At 38.6% G+C, this 19,642-nt stretch overlaps 1 protein-coding gene across 5 annotated transcripts in view; it reads right to left on the bottom strand.

Moving 5' to 3' along the window:
- Window positions 1-261: 261 nt before the first annotated feature.
- Window positions 262-19,642, bottom strand: part of reln (reelin) — a 258,716-nt gene continuing 239,335 nt past the window's right edge. Inside the window, exons 57-65 of one of the 5 annotated variants that reach the window (XM_031897689.1) lie at window positions 19,169-19,344; window positions 16,578-16,663; window positions 14,217-14,378; window positions 13,443-13,600; window positions 12,810-13,029; window positions 12,251-12,448; window positions 10,017-10,115; window positions 2,682-2,687; window positions 262-1,534 (exon numbers count right to left, since the gene is read on the bottom strand). In XM_031897689.1, the coding sequence (XP_031753549.1) occupies window positions 1,438-1,534; window positions 2,682-2,687; window positions 10,017-10,115; window positions 12,251-12,448; window positions 12,810-13,029; window positions 13,443-13,600; window positions 14,217-14,378; window positions 16,578-16,663; window positions 19,169-19,344 (1,202 nt within the window). In that variant the 3' untranslated portion in view covers window positions 262-1,437. 5 annotated transcript variants of the gene reach the window in all.

The raw sequence follows: 19,642 nt of genomic DNA, 5'->3' as shown, positions 1-19,642 counted from the left end.
AATCGAGAAAATAACTCAAAAAACCACCTGTGTTTAGCTTAATATTGAAACAATTAAAAGCAACAATTATTTGTTCACAATATAAACAATATTACATTTTTTCTAAAATTTTAATATGCAACTAAGAGGCTGGGTTCAGTTCGCTAATTAGCTAAAACTTTTGTGGGGGGAATTGGTGTTCAGCCAAATGATGGATTTTTGCACTCCTGTTTATCTCTGCCTTATTATTACTGGGATGTAAAATGAAAAAAACCCAGCAACAAACATTCAGAACAGTTTATTTCTGCAGAAATGTCATAAGAACAGGTATTAAAGTAGAATAATGAGAAGGCTGCTATCTCCAGTATTTTGTACTTAGTAATGGTATATACAAAGTGTGGTCCATGATACAGAAGGATACATAACATTCTAAACACAGCTATTGCATTCAAATATGTTAAAAAAATACATGAGGCTTTCTGTAAGATAATCACTGACATAAATCAGGGTTCTCTTTATTAGCATGATGTCTGATATAGAGAAACATTGGCCATGTTACTTTTGCTGGTGGAGTTACGTAAGCAGAAAGTACAATGACCTGCAATAAAAAAACAAAACACAAATGGAACACAATGAAACATCCACTGGTTACAAATCACTTCAGTGCCACAGACACCACACATTGGCAGTTACTGTCAGCTTATTGTCCCTCAAACACAAGTAGACTGTTATTGAGAAGGATGGTTGTTTGAGTATTTGCAAAAATTATCATAAACTTTTAGTTTACAAACTCCTATTCCCAGTTCCAACACTGCCCATAAATGAGCATGTCCGAGTGGTAAACACAGGCTCAGAAACAATTTTGACCTGTTCTTCTCTTTCAGGTACATATACTTAAATTAAAGTTGATACCAGCTTGTACATTCGACAGGCCAAAAGACACGCAGAAAATACACACAAGTGTACGCTATGTCATCAACTCACATCTGAGCTGAGACTACATAAAAGACAAACCGTGATAATTTAATCTTATAAAATATGATACATACATGAGATACAGGGCACTTAAATATCTGTGTCAAGAGAAGAAAAAACATTTAATTCCATTAATGCTGCGCTTATACATTTCTCAGCAATATTTGAAGTCCTTGTGCTTAACAATGTTCACCTCCTTATAGAACACATTGCTTTATTCCAATACTGCCAATTAAACTGATATTACAACAGATCACATATTTCACGGACACATTAACATTTTAACAGTTACTGATGAGAAAATATAAGTCACTTCTCATTAGTTCACAGTGTGAGAAATGGGCTATGTCCAGTCTTAAAAGAGGTTCTTGGTTATTTAAGCCAATTGCAGGAGAGTTGGAGAGCGGCTGCACTGTTTTGGTAGATTGAATGAAAAGTGACACATCACATGATGAGAGAAGGAATTACACACATATCACTGCTTCATGGGTATCGTCTCAGAGACCTTCGCCTTCTGTTGTAGAAATGCCTGAGCCCATGTTGTCTTGAAAAATTCATCATGTAATTTTGTTTGCGTGTGCTAAATAAATAACAGAAGAAATTATTTGAATTTTTTTGTGAGACCAATTTTAATGCAGACATCAAGCACAGGAGAAAACATGTAATTGTTTAAAAATTACAGAACAAGCAATAATTACACTGAAGTTCTATGTTAACCATGAGAAACCATGCTGACTAAATATTATCACATTTCTGTAGTATAATGTAACAGGAATTTGCAAATAACATTTGGGAATTGGTTTGGATAGATAGTAGTAATTAGCAGATACACACAATACATGAAGTATCAACCATGGAATTTGCAAGAAACAGACGCATAAAAAAAATCAGAGCTGGCACAATAAAAACCTGTTTCAATAAAAGAGACAAACTTTGAGCATTGAACATGTAACCAATTCAATCATTATCAAGCAAACCACATCCATATAGTAGGAACTTTTGGGAAAGGGTTCAGAAACCCTCCAAATTATGACACATTTACAAAAATCTGAATATAAAAGCTGGGTGGAAAACATAAAGAATGAATAGCAAATAGATATACAGACAGGAGAGAGGGAAAAAATATACTGCTTTACTATTTGTGCAGTTGGTATAGATGTAAAGCGCATTTTTGACTGAAGCACTTAAGATTTGCTGTTCTGTTACCGGCCGTATACAGATGTTATTAATAGGGGAGGCAGATAGCCGAGATAGGAAGGTGGTAACAACGTATAGGCACAACATGTGTTTCCTGTGTATTTGAATAGTAAAAAAATGACACAGATTTCTTTGGTAAAGGTTATTCTCTAGAAACTCCATTACTAGTGATCACAAATAGTGCACTTTTCGTGTATGGTAAATTACTCTGTCAAAGCCATTAATATGGCAATACATATAAAGAATAAGGAAAACACACAGTTTAATAAATAGGTCATTGATTTTACTATGTTTTACACTCATTGTTGTGGCAAATATAATTTCACTCTACTTTATAACCAGTCCACTAAAAAATGAGAAGATGCAGAAAGGAACTGAGAGAGGTAGAATCCACTTTATATGAAAGATTAACACTACTTATCTGTATTGTAGCCAGATTTGTAAAGATGGCTTACTATGCTTTTTTGTATGAGATCATGTTCCCTAACATGCTGCTGCAGATGGAAAAGATTCATAAATGTAGTACTTACCTTACGCTAATGTCGAACCAATGAAAGCAAATAATGAAATACAATATAGGTTAGAATATTGCTTTCTACGCATGCAGCACTGTGATTACTCATAAAAGACGGATGAGGTTTATACGAGGCAATAAACGATCTTTCATCTCTTATAAAAACAGAAATTGGAGACATTACTTTTGAGATTTATGCAACAGTACCTGCAACTGATGCCATGCAAGATTTGCTCACAGCAGAACAAATACAGAATGAAGGAGGCCTGAACATCAATGAAATATGGAAATGGTACAGATGTCTGTCAGTGAGGCTTGGGGTCTCTCATTTCGTTCATGGCAATATTTTATACAGAAGGACTTTAAGCACACTCAAACAACCATGTCTAAACAGTTGGGGGTTTTACAAATCAAAGCAGTAAATTATTAGAACTGTCTGAATTCCCTTTATTGGCATACGACGTAGAAACCATTTACATCAGATTTGTCAGATAATATATATCCACACAGGTTTATTTATATTCTGTCAGATTAGAATCCATTAACATTTCCTCTTAGTCTACAACATCTTGCTTCAGTAATGGTTTCCAGATGCGCATGCAAACATTGCGTGGTTTTGTTGTGCAGCAGACAAGGGAGTGTAAAGGGAAGCTGAGGAAAGGGATGGTGTGCAAATGATACAGACAGGCAGTTCCAGCAATTTACAAGTGCGTATGGACATATAGTGATAGCATCTAAAAGGACCTTATATATGCACCGCATGGAGAGTCTGGCCTCTGCCCAGCAGATAGTGCTTGGATGTATAAAACGGAGTAAACTAGTGTTAGCCTATTAATTAAACAATTTAACAATGTAACAATTTCCCTTGATAAACAAGGAAGTGGAGGGTTGGTACAGAGTTCTAAGGCTAATGGCACGTGGGCTGTTTTGACAGACACAGTTTCAAGAAAAAAATGTTTCAGTCAATATTTAAGGGGATACAAATTGTGGCACTGATAGGATTACTGCTTCTCTATCAAGTAACAACAGTGGGAAAATAAAAAACATTACAATCTAAAAAATTATGGATACCCTTCATATCCAGAAAGACAGAAAAGAACTGAAAAAACACATTGCAGATAAATGAGGGCAAAATAAATAAACTCCTAAATTCTAACTAAGGCAGATTTCTTAGCCAATAATCTTCTAGAATATACTTAGCAGGTAATAAACTCTACAACATTCATAAGCAATGTTTCTCTCTATGTGCAGGAGTCCAAGTAAGATTTGGTTGACAGGTCTAATGGTGTGTGCTCCCTTTCCATAGACAACGCATCAGAGCTAACTTTCAAAATAACTGACAGAAATAAGGCTTGCGTGTAGAGAGACAGATTCCTGTGGGGGAGGGGCAGTGAAGAGTAACTTAATTATTTTAGAAACAATACAGAATTTTTTATTCATTTGTATTTACATTATATGTACCTTATATTATATTTTAAAGGGAGATAATGAAGAGTAACTTGATAATTTCAGAAACAGTGCATTTTGAATTCATTATATTTAAATGACACTGGAAATTTGGGAAAAAGTGCTGTATTGTAAGGAAAAAGACATGGCCATTGCACTCTAAATTGCGCTTTGCTAACTGCACCTTATATATTGGGGCTAAAAAATGTTAACTTTCAGTGTATCACTGATTCAAAATAACTGCCGACTGAACTATGGGATAGCAGTAGGAAGGTCAGTATTGCTCTGTGTTCTGGAATGGCCTAGCCCTACCCCAGACCTAAAGAGGGCTGTGCATGAAATTTGACTAAGAAGAGTGTTATAAAACTGCAAAACTCTGCTGGAATCAAAATAACACATGTTGCCACAATGTGCACATTAATGCATCCAATGCATCGGACTTGTATTTTCCCAAAAGAGAACATTTTTTTTTCACTTAATTATTTTTGGTTGGAAATCATATTAAAGGTTTGACATAATTTGTCTTTGAGTTAAACAACAGTTAAAATGTTATGAACATTATGAACCCTGTGATTGGCTGCAAGCAGTTTTTAAAAGCAAATTGCACGTGGAGTCATAGGTAAACTATGATCGCCACAGGATACGACTGCATAGTCTCATATTTAGAAAGGAGGAGCTTTGGTTTAAAAAAATAAAAAAAACAGGGTTGCTATAGAATGCACCATGAATAGGCCCTGCATTTCTAAATGAAAAGATTGATGTTCAGCAGCCAAACTAATGCTCCCTGGATTAAGGCTGATGCCACACGTGGCGTTTTTACGCTGCGTTTTTTCTCAGCCTAAAAACGCCGCACAAGCCACACAGCCCCTGACTATGGCGTTTTTCAGCCTAGTACTGGTGACGTAGCAAATCCATGGTTTCCATGGTGCTAATAGTGCAACATAGTAAAAAACGCTGCGTATTTCAGCTAGGTCTGGCAGCTGCCTTTGTGTATACATAGGAATAGCTTTCTGTGCAAATACTGGCTTATTTCGGCCAACGCCGTGCTAAGGCGTTTTCTAGCGTATTTCCGCATTGTGTGGTTTGCTTCAAGTCTTTTGAAGTTATTTCTATGGATGATGATATCAGGCGTTTTTCAGCCGCTGAGAGAATTAGAAAATACGCATGTGGCATCAGCCTTAAAGGAACAGTAACACCAAAAAATAAAAGTGTATAAAAGTAACTAAAATATAATGTGCTGCTGCCCTGCACTGGTAAAAGCTGTGTGTTTACTTCAGAAAGTCTACTATAATTTATATAAATAAGCTGCTATGTAGCTGTAGGGGATCAGAGAACCCTGTCCCCTGTTTCTCAGTCTGTGATCTCATCCAGCCTAGCTACAGCCTGGGGAGGGATCCGGTTGGCTGGCTGCCCCAGTGCACGTCTGGGAGAGGTGTGCCTAAGCTTTGGAGCCAAAAATCTAGGGGCGGGCCCAGCAGTTTATAAAGGGAGCCCCTGTTGTTGTTTGCCAGAGTTGAAAGAGATACAGTGTGAGCAGCCATATTGTGTGTTAGACTTGAAAGGAAAAAGTCTGCTGGGCTGCCAGGAAGGAATCAGTCCTCTGTGGTATCTCTTGTGTGTGTCCCCTGCTGTGAACAGGTATTGCTCGTTTGCCTGCTACATGGGAGCAGCCACCTTTATACAGGGAAGGTACTCTGGGCAGGTAGCGCTACCTGGGGGGACTAAAGAGCTCTTGGGGAAGGGACTGAACTAACCTAAGGGTTGTGGTTTATCCGGATCCAAGTGGGGATTGGGCATCTATAGAGACTGTCTGTGCCAGCAGGTGGATAAACTACATGGGTTCCTCAGAGCAGGAAAACCAGTTATACATAAAGTGTTAACTTCCAACTCCAACAGTTATATAAAGTTTAACATTTCTGCAAAAGCTGTGTGTGATTATTTCCTAGTGGAAATCCCCTAGAGGTGTGTTCCTCAGTGTCCACTAGGTGGAGGCACTGCGCTGTTCCCAGTTCCCAGTATCAATATACTTTGAAGAACACACATCTCCTGAAAATACAGCCCATATATAAGTGAATGTGCCAAGAAAGGGTTACATTTTGGAGGCACTGCTGAGATTCTATTGGGAAGCTGGGAATGTTGGATGAAAGCATGGCTGCATATGAAACCCCACAAACTGTTCGTCAGTGGTGTAATGCTTTGGGACTTAACCCCCGGAAGGTTGCTGTTGTGGGGCCCATGATGCCAAGAGTAAAGGAAGATTCTATTTATGAAATCCTTGATGGGGAGCCCATATTTTTCCGCCCAAGGGTGGCTGCGTCACGGCGAGATTCTGCCGGGGTTCTGCTGAATGTCCTTATAGACAGCCCCAGAGATATAGACCGTGAGAGGGTTCCCCCTGATATTGATGCGGGAGATGAAGGGCCATGGAAGGTTGTTCTGCCAGATCTGTCTGATGACTACTGACTGACCAACTGACTCAGCTGGCCTGGAATGGTAATTTTAAAAGACTTAAAGTGTTTTCAGGTGCAGATCCGGTACCCTCGGGTGAGGACTCATTTGAGAGTTGGAGAGACTCCACTGTGGTGTCCGTGAGAGATTGGACCGGCCCTGAGGCAACCATGAGAAGGAAGATCCTTGAGAGCCTTCGCTGCCCTGCTGTGGATGTGGTAAAATCCTACCTAGTTAGTCACCCTGATGCTACTTCAGGCGACCTGATAGAAGTCCTAGAGGTGACGTTTGGCCCTGTAGCAAGTACTACAGAGATGCTCCACAACTTCCACTCTACCTTCCAGAAAGAGAAGGAAGCCCTGTCTGCCTATCTGGTGCGGGTGGAGCAAGGCCTGAGATTGCTGGTGAGTCGTGGGGTAATCCAAAGCTCTGAAATGGATTCCCTGAGGATTCGCCAAATGAGGAGAGGGACTTTAAATAGTGACCCTGTTGCCGTGACAATTAGAGCTTACTACCAGGATACACTAAGCCCTGGCTATGTTGCTCTGATGGAGAGAGTTCGGCGGGAGGAGGCTGATGCCTATGTGAGGGTGAGGAGGAGTTCCACCCTAGGGCATGCAGAGAAGTCCCCTGCTGATGCAAAGCTGCTGGAGGAAAATAAGAGACTTCGCAAAGAGTTGGAAGCGTTTAAAGCTCAACTGTCTGAGAGAGCCAAAACCCCAACTGAGACGAGGAAACCTCCAACGTGCTACCGGTGTGGCAGGATAGGCCACATACAGCCAAACTGCCCTGTTCCTGATGAGGTTCAGGTCCAGTCTGCATTGTGTAAAGTACGCCGGCGGCGTAAGAGACTTCCAGGGAAATGTTACAAGTGCCATGTGAAGGGTCATCAGGCCCAGAACTGTAAGACTTACAAAGGCCCAACAGTACAGAAGTCCTACTATGAGCCTTCCATATGTAAGAAATCGTGTATTTGGGTGCCATTATTTGTGATATATATAAATATATATATATGTGTGTTTGTGGCTCTATTGTGTTATACACTGAGTATGGGGGGAGCTCTACTGATTACTAAACTGATTACTATAAACCAGTTGTTCAAGTAAATCTCCATATCAAAGGGTTTTTCTGTGGATGGTGGGACAGTACGTCTCCGAGAAGCCATAAAACTCAACAGTTACTGAACAAGGGGCAAGGTGTGGTTTTTATCAACCCCCATCTGATCAGTTGGTATGTGGGGGGCAGTGGCTGAAAGGTGCATAAATGTGGGCTGGACGGTGGTCAAGAGAGAACCGGGGGAGAGCAACCTGGGAAGAGCAACCTGGGAGAGGAACCTGGGAGGAGCACCTGGGGACTGGATCAGAGGTGACTGGGCAGGATGTGAGACAGACCGGAGAGAGAAGGCCATGGCAAGGAATCAGACCACCATGTTCTTTGTTCATCGGTAGCTATAATGTAGATTTTGTCATTAATCTGTAAATGTAAATAATGTATAAATATTGTTTTTTGTTAACTAATCATTTAAGTGTAACAATCCATTGATTTGCTACTCAATATATTCATTTTAATGTACACTTATTGGTGTGGGTTATTTGTCTGCTTCTCAAAAGAACCGAAAACCCTAGTAAGAGGGGTGATTAATATTATTATTATTAATATAATATTATATTATTATTATTATATAAAGTCAAAATCTTACACATATCTGAAAGTGACTCCCCTGAAGGAGATGAGGGGTTGAGTCAAAGGGAGACTGCTGTGGAGAACCCTGTGGAGTGTTGTACTGTTTCTGAGTGTAAGGAGGTAAGGCAAGCGAGGCCGTTGCCGGTTTTTCCAAGGGGAGAATGTAGGGGATCAGAGAACCCTGTCCCCTGTTTCTCAGTCTGTGATCTCATCCAGCCTAGCTACAGCCTGGGGAGGGATCCGGTTGGCTGGCTGCCCCAGTGCACGTCTGGGAGAGGTGTGCCTAAGCTTTGGAGCCAAAAATCTAGGGGCGGGCCCAGCAGTTTATAAAGGGAGCCCCTGCTGTTGTTTGCCAGAGTTGAAAGAGATACAGTGTGAGCAGCCATATTGTGTGTTAGACTTGAAAGGAAAAAGTCTGCTGGGCTGCCAGGAAGGAATCAGTCCTCTGTGGTATCTCTTGTGTGTGTCCCCTGCTGTGAACAGGTATTGCTCGTTTGCCTGCTACGTGGGAGCAGCCACCTTTATACAGGGAAGGTACTCTGGGCAGGTAGCGCTACCTGGGGGGACTAAAGAGCTCTTGGGGAAGGGACTGAACTAACCTAAGGGTTGTGGTTTATCCGGATCCAAGTGGGGATTGGGCATCTATAGAGACTGTCTGTGCCAGCAGGTGGATAAACTACATGGGTTCCTCAGAGCAGGAAAATCAGTTATACATAAAGTGTTAACTTCCAACTCCAACAGTTATATAAAGTTTAACATTTCTGCAAAAGCTGTGTGTGATTATTTCCTAGTGGAAATCCCCTAGAGGTGTGTTCCTCAGTGTCCACTAGGTGGAGGCACTGCGCTGTTCCCAGTTCCCAGTATCAATATTCTTTGAAGAACACACATCTCCTGAAAATACAGCCCATATATAAGTGAATGTGCCAAGAAAGGGTTACATAGCAATGGAGGCAGCCATTCAAAGGAGAAAAGGCACAGGCACATAGCAGATAACAGATAAAACACTATTGTATTCTACAGAACTTATCTGTTATCTGCTCTATAACCTGTGCCTTTTCTCCTTTTTTCCACCTTGAATGGCTGCCCCCATGGCTACACAGCAGCTTATTATATAAATTATAGTAGTGTTACTGTAGCAAACACACCAGTTTTACCAGTGCAGGGCAACAGTGCATTATATTTTTATTACTTGAAAGCTCTTTTATTATTTGGTGTTACTGTTCCTTTAAACTCAGCTGTGAAATGAAGATTCACCATGGATTAACAGCTGGGCAATACCATTGTCTCTAATGACACATTTCTCTTTGTAAATTCAGCCATGCCATTCTGTCTAATTTGCTTCCTGCTCCCATATACAAAATTCTATTATCTTAAATTTGTGCTAAAGGTTTTTAGGAAATTGGGCAAATATTTGAAAGCACGTCGCTTTAAAAATGACTAGTACAGCCAATTATGACTTTCATCCTTCTTCCTCCAGTAGAGTCAGTGAGGTATGTATAAATATACCTCAGATATAATGGACTGTATCAAATAAATGTTGTATTTGCAGTGCCTTGGATAAAAAGTAGTACAGGGAAATGGATAATACTCTGAGGTGGGAGGCAGGTCTGCTTGCACCAGAAGATTGTGATCATACAGTATATCTTTTATTATGCTCAAACTTGGTTTATGCAATGAAATGTGTTCTTCCTTTGATGTTCTGATAGGCATGAAAGGTGAGTGATGGAAATTGAATGCTTGCAAACAGAGGGTATGATGTGTAGCAGATACTCACAGTACAACTTCTACATGATCCAAAGCCCACTGATCATGACCTATTCCATTGTGGCGTGGCTGCCACCAGCGGAGCAAAACTCCTTTCATTCGTGCTTCCCTGTGACACAGCAAAAAAAAAAAAAAATATGACATGACATAGCAATAGGGCCTAGAAATTATGTAATACATAATATCCTTCTCAACCAAAACCGAGACTTTAAAAACCAAACATTCTTTAATTAAAACATGATTTGGCCTAATCAGACAAGGATTTCAAAATCTTTTAAAGTGGATCTCAAGAAAATACATGCTGATACCAGACAACTCCAATACATAAGAATATCTATAAGGGGTTATAATATAGCTTTTACTTGAAATAAAAATTTATTTTTTAACTTTTAACTCTATGTTGTGCAAGAGTATATGCTAAGTATATACTTTACCTGATGAGTCAAAAGAAATCATATTAAAGCTAAAGTTGCCATGAAACTTCCCATAATACATTGATGCTACTAATAACATGAAAGCATAAATTATTGAATGTACAAAATAACACTGCATTTAAAGAGGTTTTCTTTGCAGCTTTTTTTCTGTAGTCTGTAATCCTATGCATTCACTTATTCATCATGTGTTTTCAAGTCCTTTAATGAAAACATTGTTGCTTTGTCACAAACTATATTCTATACATATCAATTTATAATGTATATTGTTTATTTTTTATAATACTACACTTATAATACTAGTACTTATAATACTAGTCAATGAGAAATCCATAGACATTTGCTCTCTCTGAATTTATAGGATCCTTACCAGTCCTCAGACACAATATTTGAGAGTATCTCAGGACTAGTAATTGTACAGTAAACTCAGCTGGAAGATGAGACTGGTGGAGTGATTAAAATCCACAAGATGAATAGCAACCATAGTGAAAACATGTTCAACATACTAACCACAATATTTTACAGTGCTGTCAGTTCACCATTATACATACAAGGACAACAAGCTGTTAGAAAGTGTGATGGCTTCATTAGAATAAGAGCTACAAAAAAGCTACTTATACATTTATAATGTAACAGGGTATTAATCAGGCTGTAGATGAACCTTAACTTTACAGCTTTAAACAATGCATATATTGACAGTATGGGCTGAATGGAATCTTTGTAAACCAGACAAATAAGACAGGAATTTGCACAGTTTATACAGTTCTATTAAATACTGGTGATGTATTGGTCACATTAAAAGCTAGATGTATTTATTACATTTTCAGGGCAGCACCGTGGCTCAGTGGGTAGTGTTGTGCCCTACAGAGCCAGAATCCTAAGTTTAAATCTGGCTTGGGCCCTATCTGCAAGGAGTTTGCATTTTATCTGTATGTTTGCATTGGGTTTCCTCCCATTTTTCTGAAAAACTGAACAAACAAATTAGGCCTCGGATTTTCATCAGTATTCAGTCACATTTTGTAATATATATATTACATCAACAGCTAAATCCCAAATTATGGGTTGGTTGCTTGCTTAATTAATTTTGACATCATGAACTATTTCTTAAAGGGATTCTGTCATGATTTTTATAGTGTACTTTTTATTTCTAAATTACACTGTTTACAAATAATTCACTCTACCACTTAAAGTTTTATTCTTGACCCAACAAATGTATCTTTTTAGCTGTAATATTGGTGTGTAGGCAGCCAACTCAGTGCATTGTGCCTGAGTCTGAGCTTTCAGAAGGAGCCAGCGCTACACATTAGAACTGCTTTCAGGTAACCTATTGTTTCTCCTACTCCCATGTAACCTGAGGAGTCCCAAGTCAGACTTGGATTTCTTACTATTGGTTGCTATTCTGATATCTACTGGGGGCTGCTATCTTGCTACCTTCCCATTGTTCTGCTGATCGGCTGCTGGGAGGGGGGTGATATCACTCCAACTTGCAGCTCAGAAGTAAAGTTTGACTGAAGTTTATCAGAGCACAGGTCACATGATTGTGGCACCCTGGGAAATGAAGAATATGGCTAGCCCCATGTGAGATTTCAAAATTAAATATGAAAAAAATCTTTGTGTTTTTGAAGAATGGATTTCAATGCAGGAATCTGCAGGAGAAGCTCTATTAACTGATGTGTTTTGAAAAAAAAACTAATTTTCCCGTGACAGTATTCCTTTAAAACAATTTATGCAAAGCTCTCTATGTTTGGATCATTAATAGTACAGCCATTCCTGACTATGTGCTGATGGGTGGGCAGAAAGCTCAGATACTTACAGTGGAATGTTGTAAGAGACCCTCTGGGCTTGAATAAAGTCTTTTGGCTGGTGCTGTGCAATAACTTGCCATGTTATTCCATTATTAACACTGTATTGTAGCAGCACTGCCTTATCTACAGTGTTGGTGTCACTGAGGTTGGTATTGCAGCTGTCTGTCTGAGCAATACTTCCAATCTGAAGGACGAACATTATTTTGCTTTGATAAGAAAAATGAAGAATAACCAGTTAATTGATTTTATTATGTATTTATAACATAGTAGACATATTTTGTAAACTGTATTGCATGCACATGTGTTTCTTCCCTTAGTGCTTGGGTGGCCTGTGAAGTAAATAAATCAGTCCATTCACTATGTAAGCAAATATTTTTACAATTATGTACAAGAATATTGAACTTAAAGCCAAGACACATAAACTGAACACAATACAGTCTTCCTGCTCCATAAAATATGAAAGCATTACCTTTTAGACACATCAGTATAATTTATAGTTGTATTTTGTATACATATAAATTGTGTTTAGAGCAATGGTGAAGTTAATGCACAAACTGCAAGTATTACCTGGCTCTAGTTAGATCCAATGGCTTTGTGATGGCTTGTCTTATCTGGCACCCATTGAAATATAAGGAGTCTCCATGTGCGTATGGCGAGAGCTGGCCACATCCATTCCCAATTACACCACCTTGGATGTTTTCCCAGTTTATTTCTGTTACTTTTTCAGATTCAAAATTATCTTTAATGTAGCTTGGTAGGTCATGGTTAAACAAAGAGCAGTCATCACCTAAAACATGAATATTATTAATATTAAGTTAAAAAGTTAAGAATTACAGTAAGCACAAGCACAGAGGGAATCTAATAATGGCTGTGGAAATAATTAAGGGATGGTACCAGGTTAACCAAAATAGAACAGGCAATGGGGGGAGGTCACTCAGTTTTAATTAAAGCAAAAGCAGAACTGTAAACCTTTTGCATCCAGAGGCCCCTTCTTGGTGCACTGTAATATGTTTTAGCCCATTATGTTTCTTTTTGTTTAGCCACAAAAGTTATGACAGGCTTCTTAACAAAAGTTACCCAGGCCACAAGTAGCAGCAATGAATATAATAATATATAATGACAGAAATACAAGCATGTCGGTACCATTAACAGCTTTCACACAACACTGCACACTCTAGAACTAAAAAGAGCAAATTGTACCTTGATATCCCTCGTCACATAGGCAAATTGCTCCAGTTGTACAGTATCCATGGCCACTGCACAGCTTGGGACAGGCTTCTCCAATATACACATGGTCAACTGCCCAGCTTTGCTTCTCTGTCTCATCCCCTTTCTGAATCCAGCGGAACTGAGTGGCACTGTGGGAAAAGGCCCCATTGTTTCATGTTAGTGTATTCTCACTTCAATGGCTGACAGACTGTAGCATAATGCAATACATCAATACTATTTTAGGTTAGAGATAATTCTCTAATTTACATCTTAAACCATCATGCTACAACACATAATTAAAATACCCCCCACTTAAGAATGCAAAAATATATAATCAACCAGTAAAGAACTGATATACTGCTTCTTTAAACCAGCATTTGTTTCTGGATTATTGTGCTGTAGTAGAGCCCTGCAAAATTAGTGCCAGCTAATGATGATGATAATAGCACGGCTAACAAATGAAAAGTTGCACAAATGTACAATAATCATGACTATTTATTATGATTTTTTTTATTCTACAAATTCATAGGCTTTACAAATTCTTTGACATTTTTGTTAAAATTTTGTCAAATTTTTATTGATTACAATCATTACTACATACAAATGTTTGGGCATACCTTTTGTAAAATATGTCCTCATATGACCCCAATTATCTAATGAAAGCTTAACTGATTTCATATTGTTTCTAATGTACTAAACTGAAGGTGCCTGTCCTACATCTTGTAATGTAATCAGTTGTATTACATGACAATGAATGTTACCCACCTTGATGAAACATAATCAGGGAGTTGCAGGGTAACACGTTTCCATACAGAGCTATTAACAGAATTATAAATGGAGGCTTCATGAAACAAAAATGGAGAACAACCAACACTGTTTGAGGAGGAAGGAAGGCACTGAGTCTGTACCAACTGCCACGAATCAGTTCTATTACAGAAAAGAAAAAAGGGAAAACAAGTAAATATACACAAGCTAAGAGACTAGTATGATTAGGGTGAAATAACCAAGCTTCGACATCACAAGGGGCACTATATCATTACAAATATAACAAAAACAAATACTACAATCTACAGTTAGTATTGATGTTGGTATATATGGTTTATGTATGTGAGTGTATAGATAGGTCAGTGTAGGTTTATGTATGTGAGTGTATAGATAGGTCAGTATGGGTTTATGTATGTGAGTGTATAGATAGGTCAGTATCGCTCTGTATGTGAGTGTATAGATAGGCCAGTATAGGTTTATGTATGTGAGTGTATAGATAGGTCAGTATAGGTTTATGTATGTGAGTGTATAGATAGGTCAGTATGGGTTTATGTATGTGAGTGTATAGATAGGTAAGTATGGGTTTATGTATGTGAGTGTATAGATAGGTCAGTATCGCTCTGTATGTGAGTGTATAGATAGGCCAGTATAGGTTTATGTATGTGAGTGTATAGATAGGTCAGTATAGGTTTATGTATGTGAGTGTATAGATAGGCCAGTATAGGTTTATGTATGTGAGTGTATAGATAGGTCAGTATAGGTTTATGTATGTGAGTGTATAGATAGGTCAGTATGGGTTTATGTATGTGAGTGTATAGATAGGTAAGTATGGGTTTATGTATGTGAGTGTATAGATAGGTCAGTATCGCTCTGTATGTGAGTGTATAGATAGGCCAGTATAGGTTTATGTATGTGAGTGTATAGATAGGTCAGTATAGGTTTATGTATGTGAGTGTATAGATAGGCCAGTATAGGTTTATGTATGTGAGTGTATAGATAGGTCAGTATAGGTTTATGTATGTGAGTGTATAGATAGGTCAGTATGGGTTTATGTATGTGAGTGTATAGATAGATCAGTATGGGTCTATATGTGAGTGTATAGATAGGTCAGTATGGGTCTGTATGTGAGTGTCTAGATAGGTCAGTATGGGTTTATGTATGTGAGTGTATAGATAGGTCAGTATGGGTTTATGTATGTGAGTGTATAGATAGGTCAGTATGGGTCTGTATGTGAGTGTATAGATAGGTCAGTATAGGTTTATGTATGTGAGTGTATAGATAGGTCAGTATAGGTTTATGTATGTGAGTGTATAGATAGGTCAGTATGGGTTTATGTATGCGAATGTATAGATAGGTCAGTATAGGTTTATGTATGTGAGTGTATAGATAGGTCAGTATGGGTTTATGTATGTGAGTGTATAGATAGGTCAGTATAGGTTTATGTATGTGAGTGTATGGATAGGTCAGTATGGGTCTGTATGTGAGTGTATAGATAGGTCAGTATGGGTTTATGTATGTGAGTGTATAGATAGGTCAGTATGGGTTTATGTATGTGAGTGTATAGATAGGTCAGTATAGGTTTATGTATGTGAGTGTATAGATAGGTCAGTATGGGTCTGTATGTGAGTGTATAGATAGGTCAGTATGGGTTTATATATGTGAGTGTATAGATAGGTCAGTATGGGTTTATATATGTGAGTGTACAGATAGGTCAGTATGGGTTTATGTATGTGAGTGTATAGATAGGCCAGTATAGGTTTATGTATGTGAGTGTATAGATAGGTCAGTATAGGTTTATGTATGTGAGTGTATAGATAGGTCAGTATGGGTTTATGTATGTGAGTGTATAGATAGGTCAGTATGGGTTTATGTATTTGAGTGTATAGATAGGCCAGTATAGGTTTTTGTATGTGAGTGTATAGATAGGTCAGTATAGGTTTATGTATGTGAGTGTATAGATAGGTCAGTATGGGTTTATGTATGTGAGTGTATAGATAGGTCAGTATGGGTTTATGTATGTGAGTGTATAGATAGGTCAGTATGGGTTTATGTATGTGAGTGTATAGATAGGTCAGTATGGGTTTATGTATGTGAGTGTATAGATAGGTCAGTATGGGTTTATGTATTTGAGTGTATAGATAGGTCAGTATAGGTTTGCGTGTGCTGGGTTTACTTGGAAGGGTTGAACTTAATGGTCTTTTTTCAACCCAATTTAGAAGGACAGAGAGGCCTGATTAACTTGCCCAATTTTATTCAGCTGAGAAGCTTAGAGACTGCTTTTAATACACAGTTTTATAAAACTCTGGAACAACATAAAAACATAAAAACCCAAAAAAATGATAGCCATACAGACCAACATACTTAAGATAATACCTGGCATCCTTTGTATATTCAAGCATAACTGAATGAAGGTCAACACAGGAGCTTACATCACAACCAACCACAATCTGAAACAAATGTACAAGAATGACATCAAATCTGCTGTATAATCTTATGGAAAAGAACATTGTATAAGTACAGTACATTGTAATGGGTGTTCTGTGATCATATGCAGGTTTTACATGCAATTTATAAATCACAGTACATGTACATTTTTGGTAGTTTCCCTGTCAGAAGAATTGAATATAGAAATAGAAGTGAAGTGGAACTGCAGAGAAAAGGAATACTCTAGGGAAATCATGTACCTTCTTATGTACTGTACTAAACTGGCAAGCACAAACATCACTTGAAATCTCTGTGTCCCGGAGGCATATTTATTACTATTAAAGCATTCAAATGAAGAATTAATTTGCATTTTTTGTAATCGATTATTCCAAACCGGTTGCTCAAATGGTAATAAATATACCCCCTGGTGTTACTTAAATTCTTACATTCCCCTCACATCATTATGCCCTTTATTATGTTATTGCTCTCTTTCTTTCTCTCTTAATCCATCCCCATATATATTACAACTTTCATTTCAATCTCCTTCCCCATCATTGTGTTCTTATATTTTTATGGTGTTTTGATTACTCATCTCCTAACTTTTCAAGCAGCCTTTGCTCTTTAGTTAACAAGATACGTCTCATTATAATTTTTATGTCTTCTTGCTTCCTCATTTTTACCATCATGGCTATCCCTATATTATTTCCTGCTTTTTGGTACTTGCAACCAAGGCTTAGTTGCCTAGGACAGAAACAATGGTAGTATAATTCATGCTTGGCTGGCGGAATGACCATCCTACAAAGAAAATTCACCCAGCACACCCTTACCTCCTCCAACAATTCTTACTCAGTTCACAGCCCAGAGAGTCGGCACTCCCAGCACAGTCCAGCAAAAAATAGTTGACCAGCACAACGAGTGTAATGCAAGCGGGGCTTAGCCCCTACGTGTTTATTAAAAAATATTTTTTGAATAAACACGCAGGGGCTAAGCCCCATTTGCATTACACTCATTTTGCCGGTCAACTATTTTTTGCTGGAATGACCATCTTCCCATAGGATGAATTACTGCGTAAATTTGTACTATAACCTATGGAAGGTGTTTTGTACACAGGTGGAGGAAAGCAGATTCACAGTCATGTGCTTTCTGTAGCCCTATTGATAGGCACAGTGTGATATTGGTGTGAAAATACATACTTTGGTGTTTCCATACTGATATTTGCTCCATGTAGCGCCACGCAGGCTGACAGTGTACCTGTCAATAGAGCTACAGGAAACAGCACATGACAGCAGATCCACTTTTCTCCACCTGGGTAAAAAAATACAGATATAGGAAAACAGATGATCTGCCCTGTGTGCCCCTGGCCTAAAGGAAACAGTACTGGATATTGCAGCTAACTTCAGGCTTGGACTGGGGTTTAAAATACATAGGCCCAAACAACTTCCCACCAGCCCACCTAAGAGTGACTGTCTATGGCAGTGTTCCCCAACCATTGGCTCAGGAGCAATATGTTGCTCGCCAACCCTTTGGATGTTGCTCCCAGTGGCCTCAAAGCAGGTGAGTACAACAGAGGCTTATTCCGCACAACCTAGCTCTCCAAACCAGAACGCCCGGTGCACACTGCCAGAGGGATCGGCACCCTCCCAAAATCCAGTAGAACAGCAAAAAGCAAATGGCACTCAGGGCTAGAGGAAAAATTCCTTTTAAAAAAGATTTTATTTGCGGAACAATGCAACGTTTCGAGGCAAATGCTTGATAAAGGGGCTACTTTGCCTCGAAACGTTGCATTGTTCCGCAAATAAAATCTTTTTTAAAAGGAATTTTTCCTCTAGCCCTGAGTGCCATTTGCTCAAAGCAGGTGCCCATTTTTGAATTCCTGGCTTGGAGGCAAGTTTTGGTTGCATAAAACCCAGTGTAAAGCTAAACACTATAGGCTACCAGTCCACATAGCCAATTATAGCTCTTATTTGCACCCCAGGAATATTTTTCATGCTTGTGTTGCTCCACAAAACTTTTTCCATTTGGATGTGGCTCACAGGTATAAAAGGTTGGGGATCCCTGGTCTATGGCATCTTACAGCATCCTCAGATTGCCAGTCCAGGCCTAGCTAAGCACATCTACAGGTAATGCTGGGCTCAAAAAGGCTTGGGGGCACATCTGTACTAAACAAAGTTCAAAGCCATAGTTGCCTAGTAATGGTAGCAATTCCGAACTGTTAGCAATTCCCAGTCCTGGCTTTCATTGTTTTGCAAACAAGCTTTCAGATTATCAAAGCTCAAATCAATTCTTTTCTTGCCGGTGAATAATTTAATTTATTCATGTTGTATGTTACATAGTAAATTAAGTTAAAAATGGCTCAGAATAACATTTTCTTTCAGTATGCAAAGTAGAAAAAATATCTTATTTTTTCCATTTTTGGTACTAGACACACAAACATCAGAAGTTTCACACACAGTTGGATAAAAAAAAAAAAACTATGAACATTTTTATTTTCCTAGGTCCTTTACTTCATGCAAGACATTTTTTTTTACCTTAAACTGTATCATATATCCTGGCTGTATGATCAGCTCCCTTGATGAAAGTATATTGTGTGTCTTGTCTTTTTTCTTATTGGGCCAGTACAGGTGGAATGATGGGTTACCACAAAAGCCAGCAGTTCTCACAGCATTGGGATAAAAACTCCAGTGTTCATCATGGGAAGTGCCTTCTGGTAACACACAGTATATATATATAAAGTTTAGTAAATATTGAACTAAAATGCCCAAAACACTATAGTTTGTTGGTGTTCCCTGTAATGAATCCTAGCTTTGTTCATATAAGGAACAGAGTGCAGTGTGCAGTGTGCCCTGTACATACCACCTGAATAGCATAGGCATTAAAGAAAGGCAAACTCAATAGGTCCAATATCTTAGCCCCCCACACCAGGAATGCCTGGGAAAGAAAAGTAAGATGGTGGCACAGCAATGGGGTACTTTTTGCCTAGGCCAGTGCATTTTTTGTCGTAA

Source organism: Xenopus tropicalis, chromosome 3 (genome assembly GCF_000004195.4).
Source record: "Xenopus tropicalis strain Nigerian chromosome 3, UCB_Xtro_10.0, whole genome shotgun sequence".
Classification (NCBI taxonomy): Eukaryota; Metazoa; Chordata; class Amphibia; order Anura; family Pipidae; genus Xenopus; species Xenopus tropicalis.
Note: the sequence above shows the minus strand (reverse complement) of the source record. Positions and strands in the feature narration are given on the sequence as shown.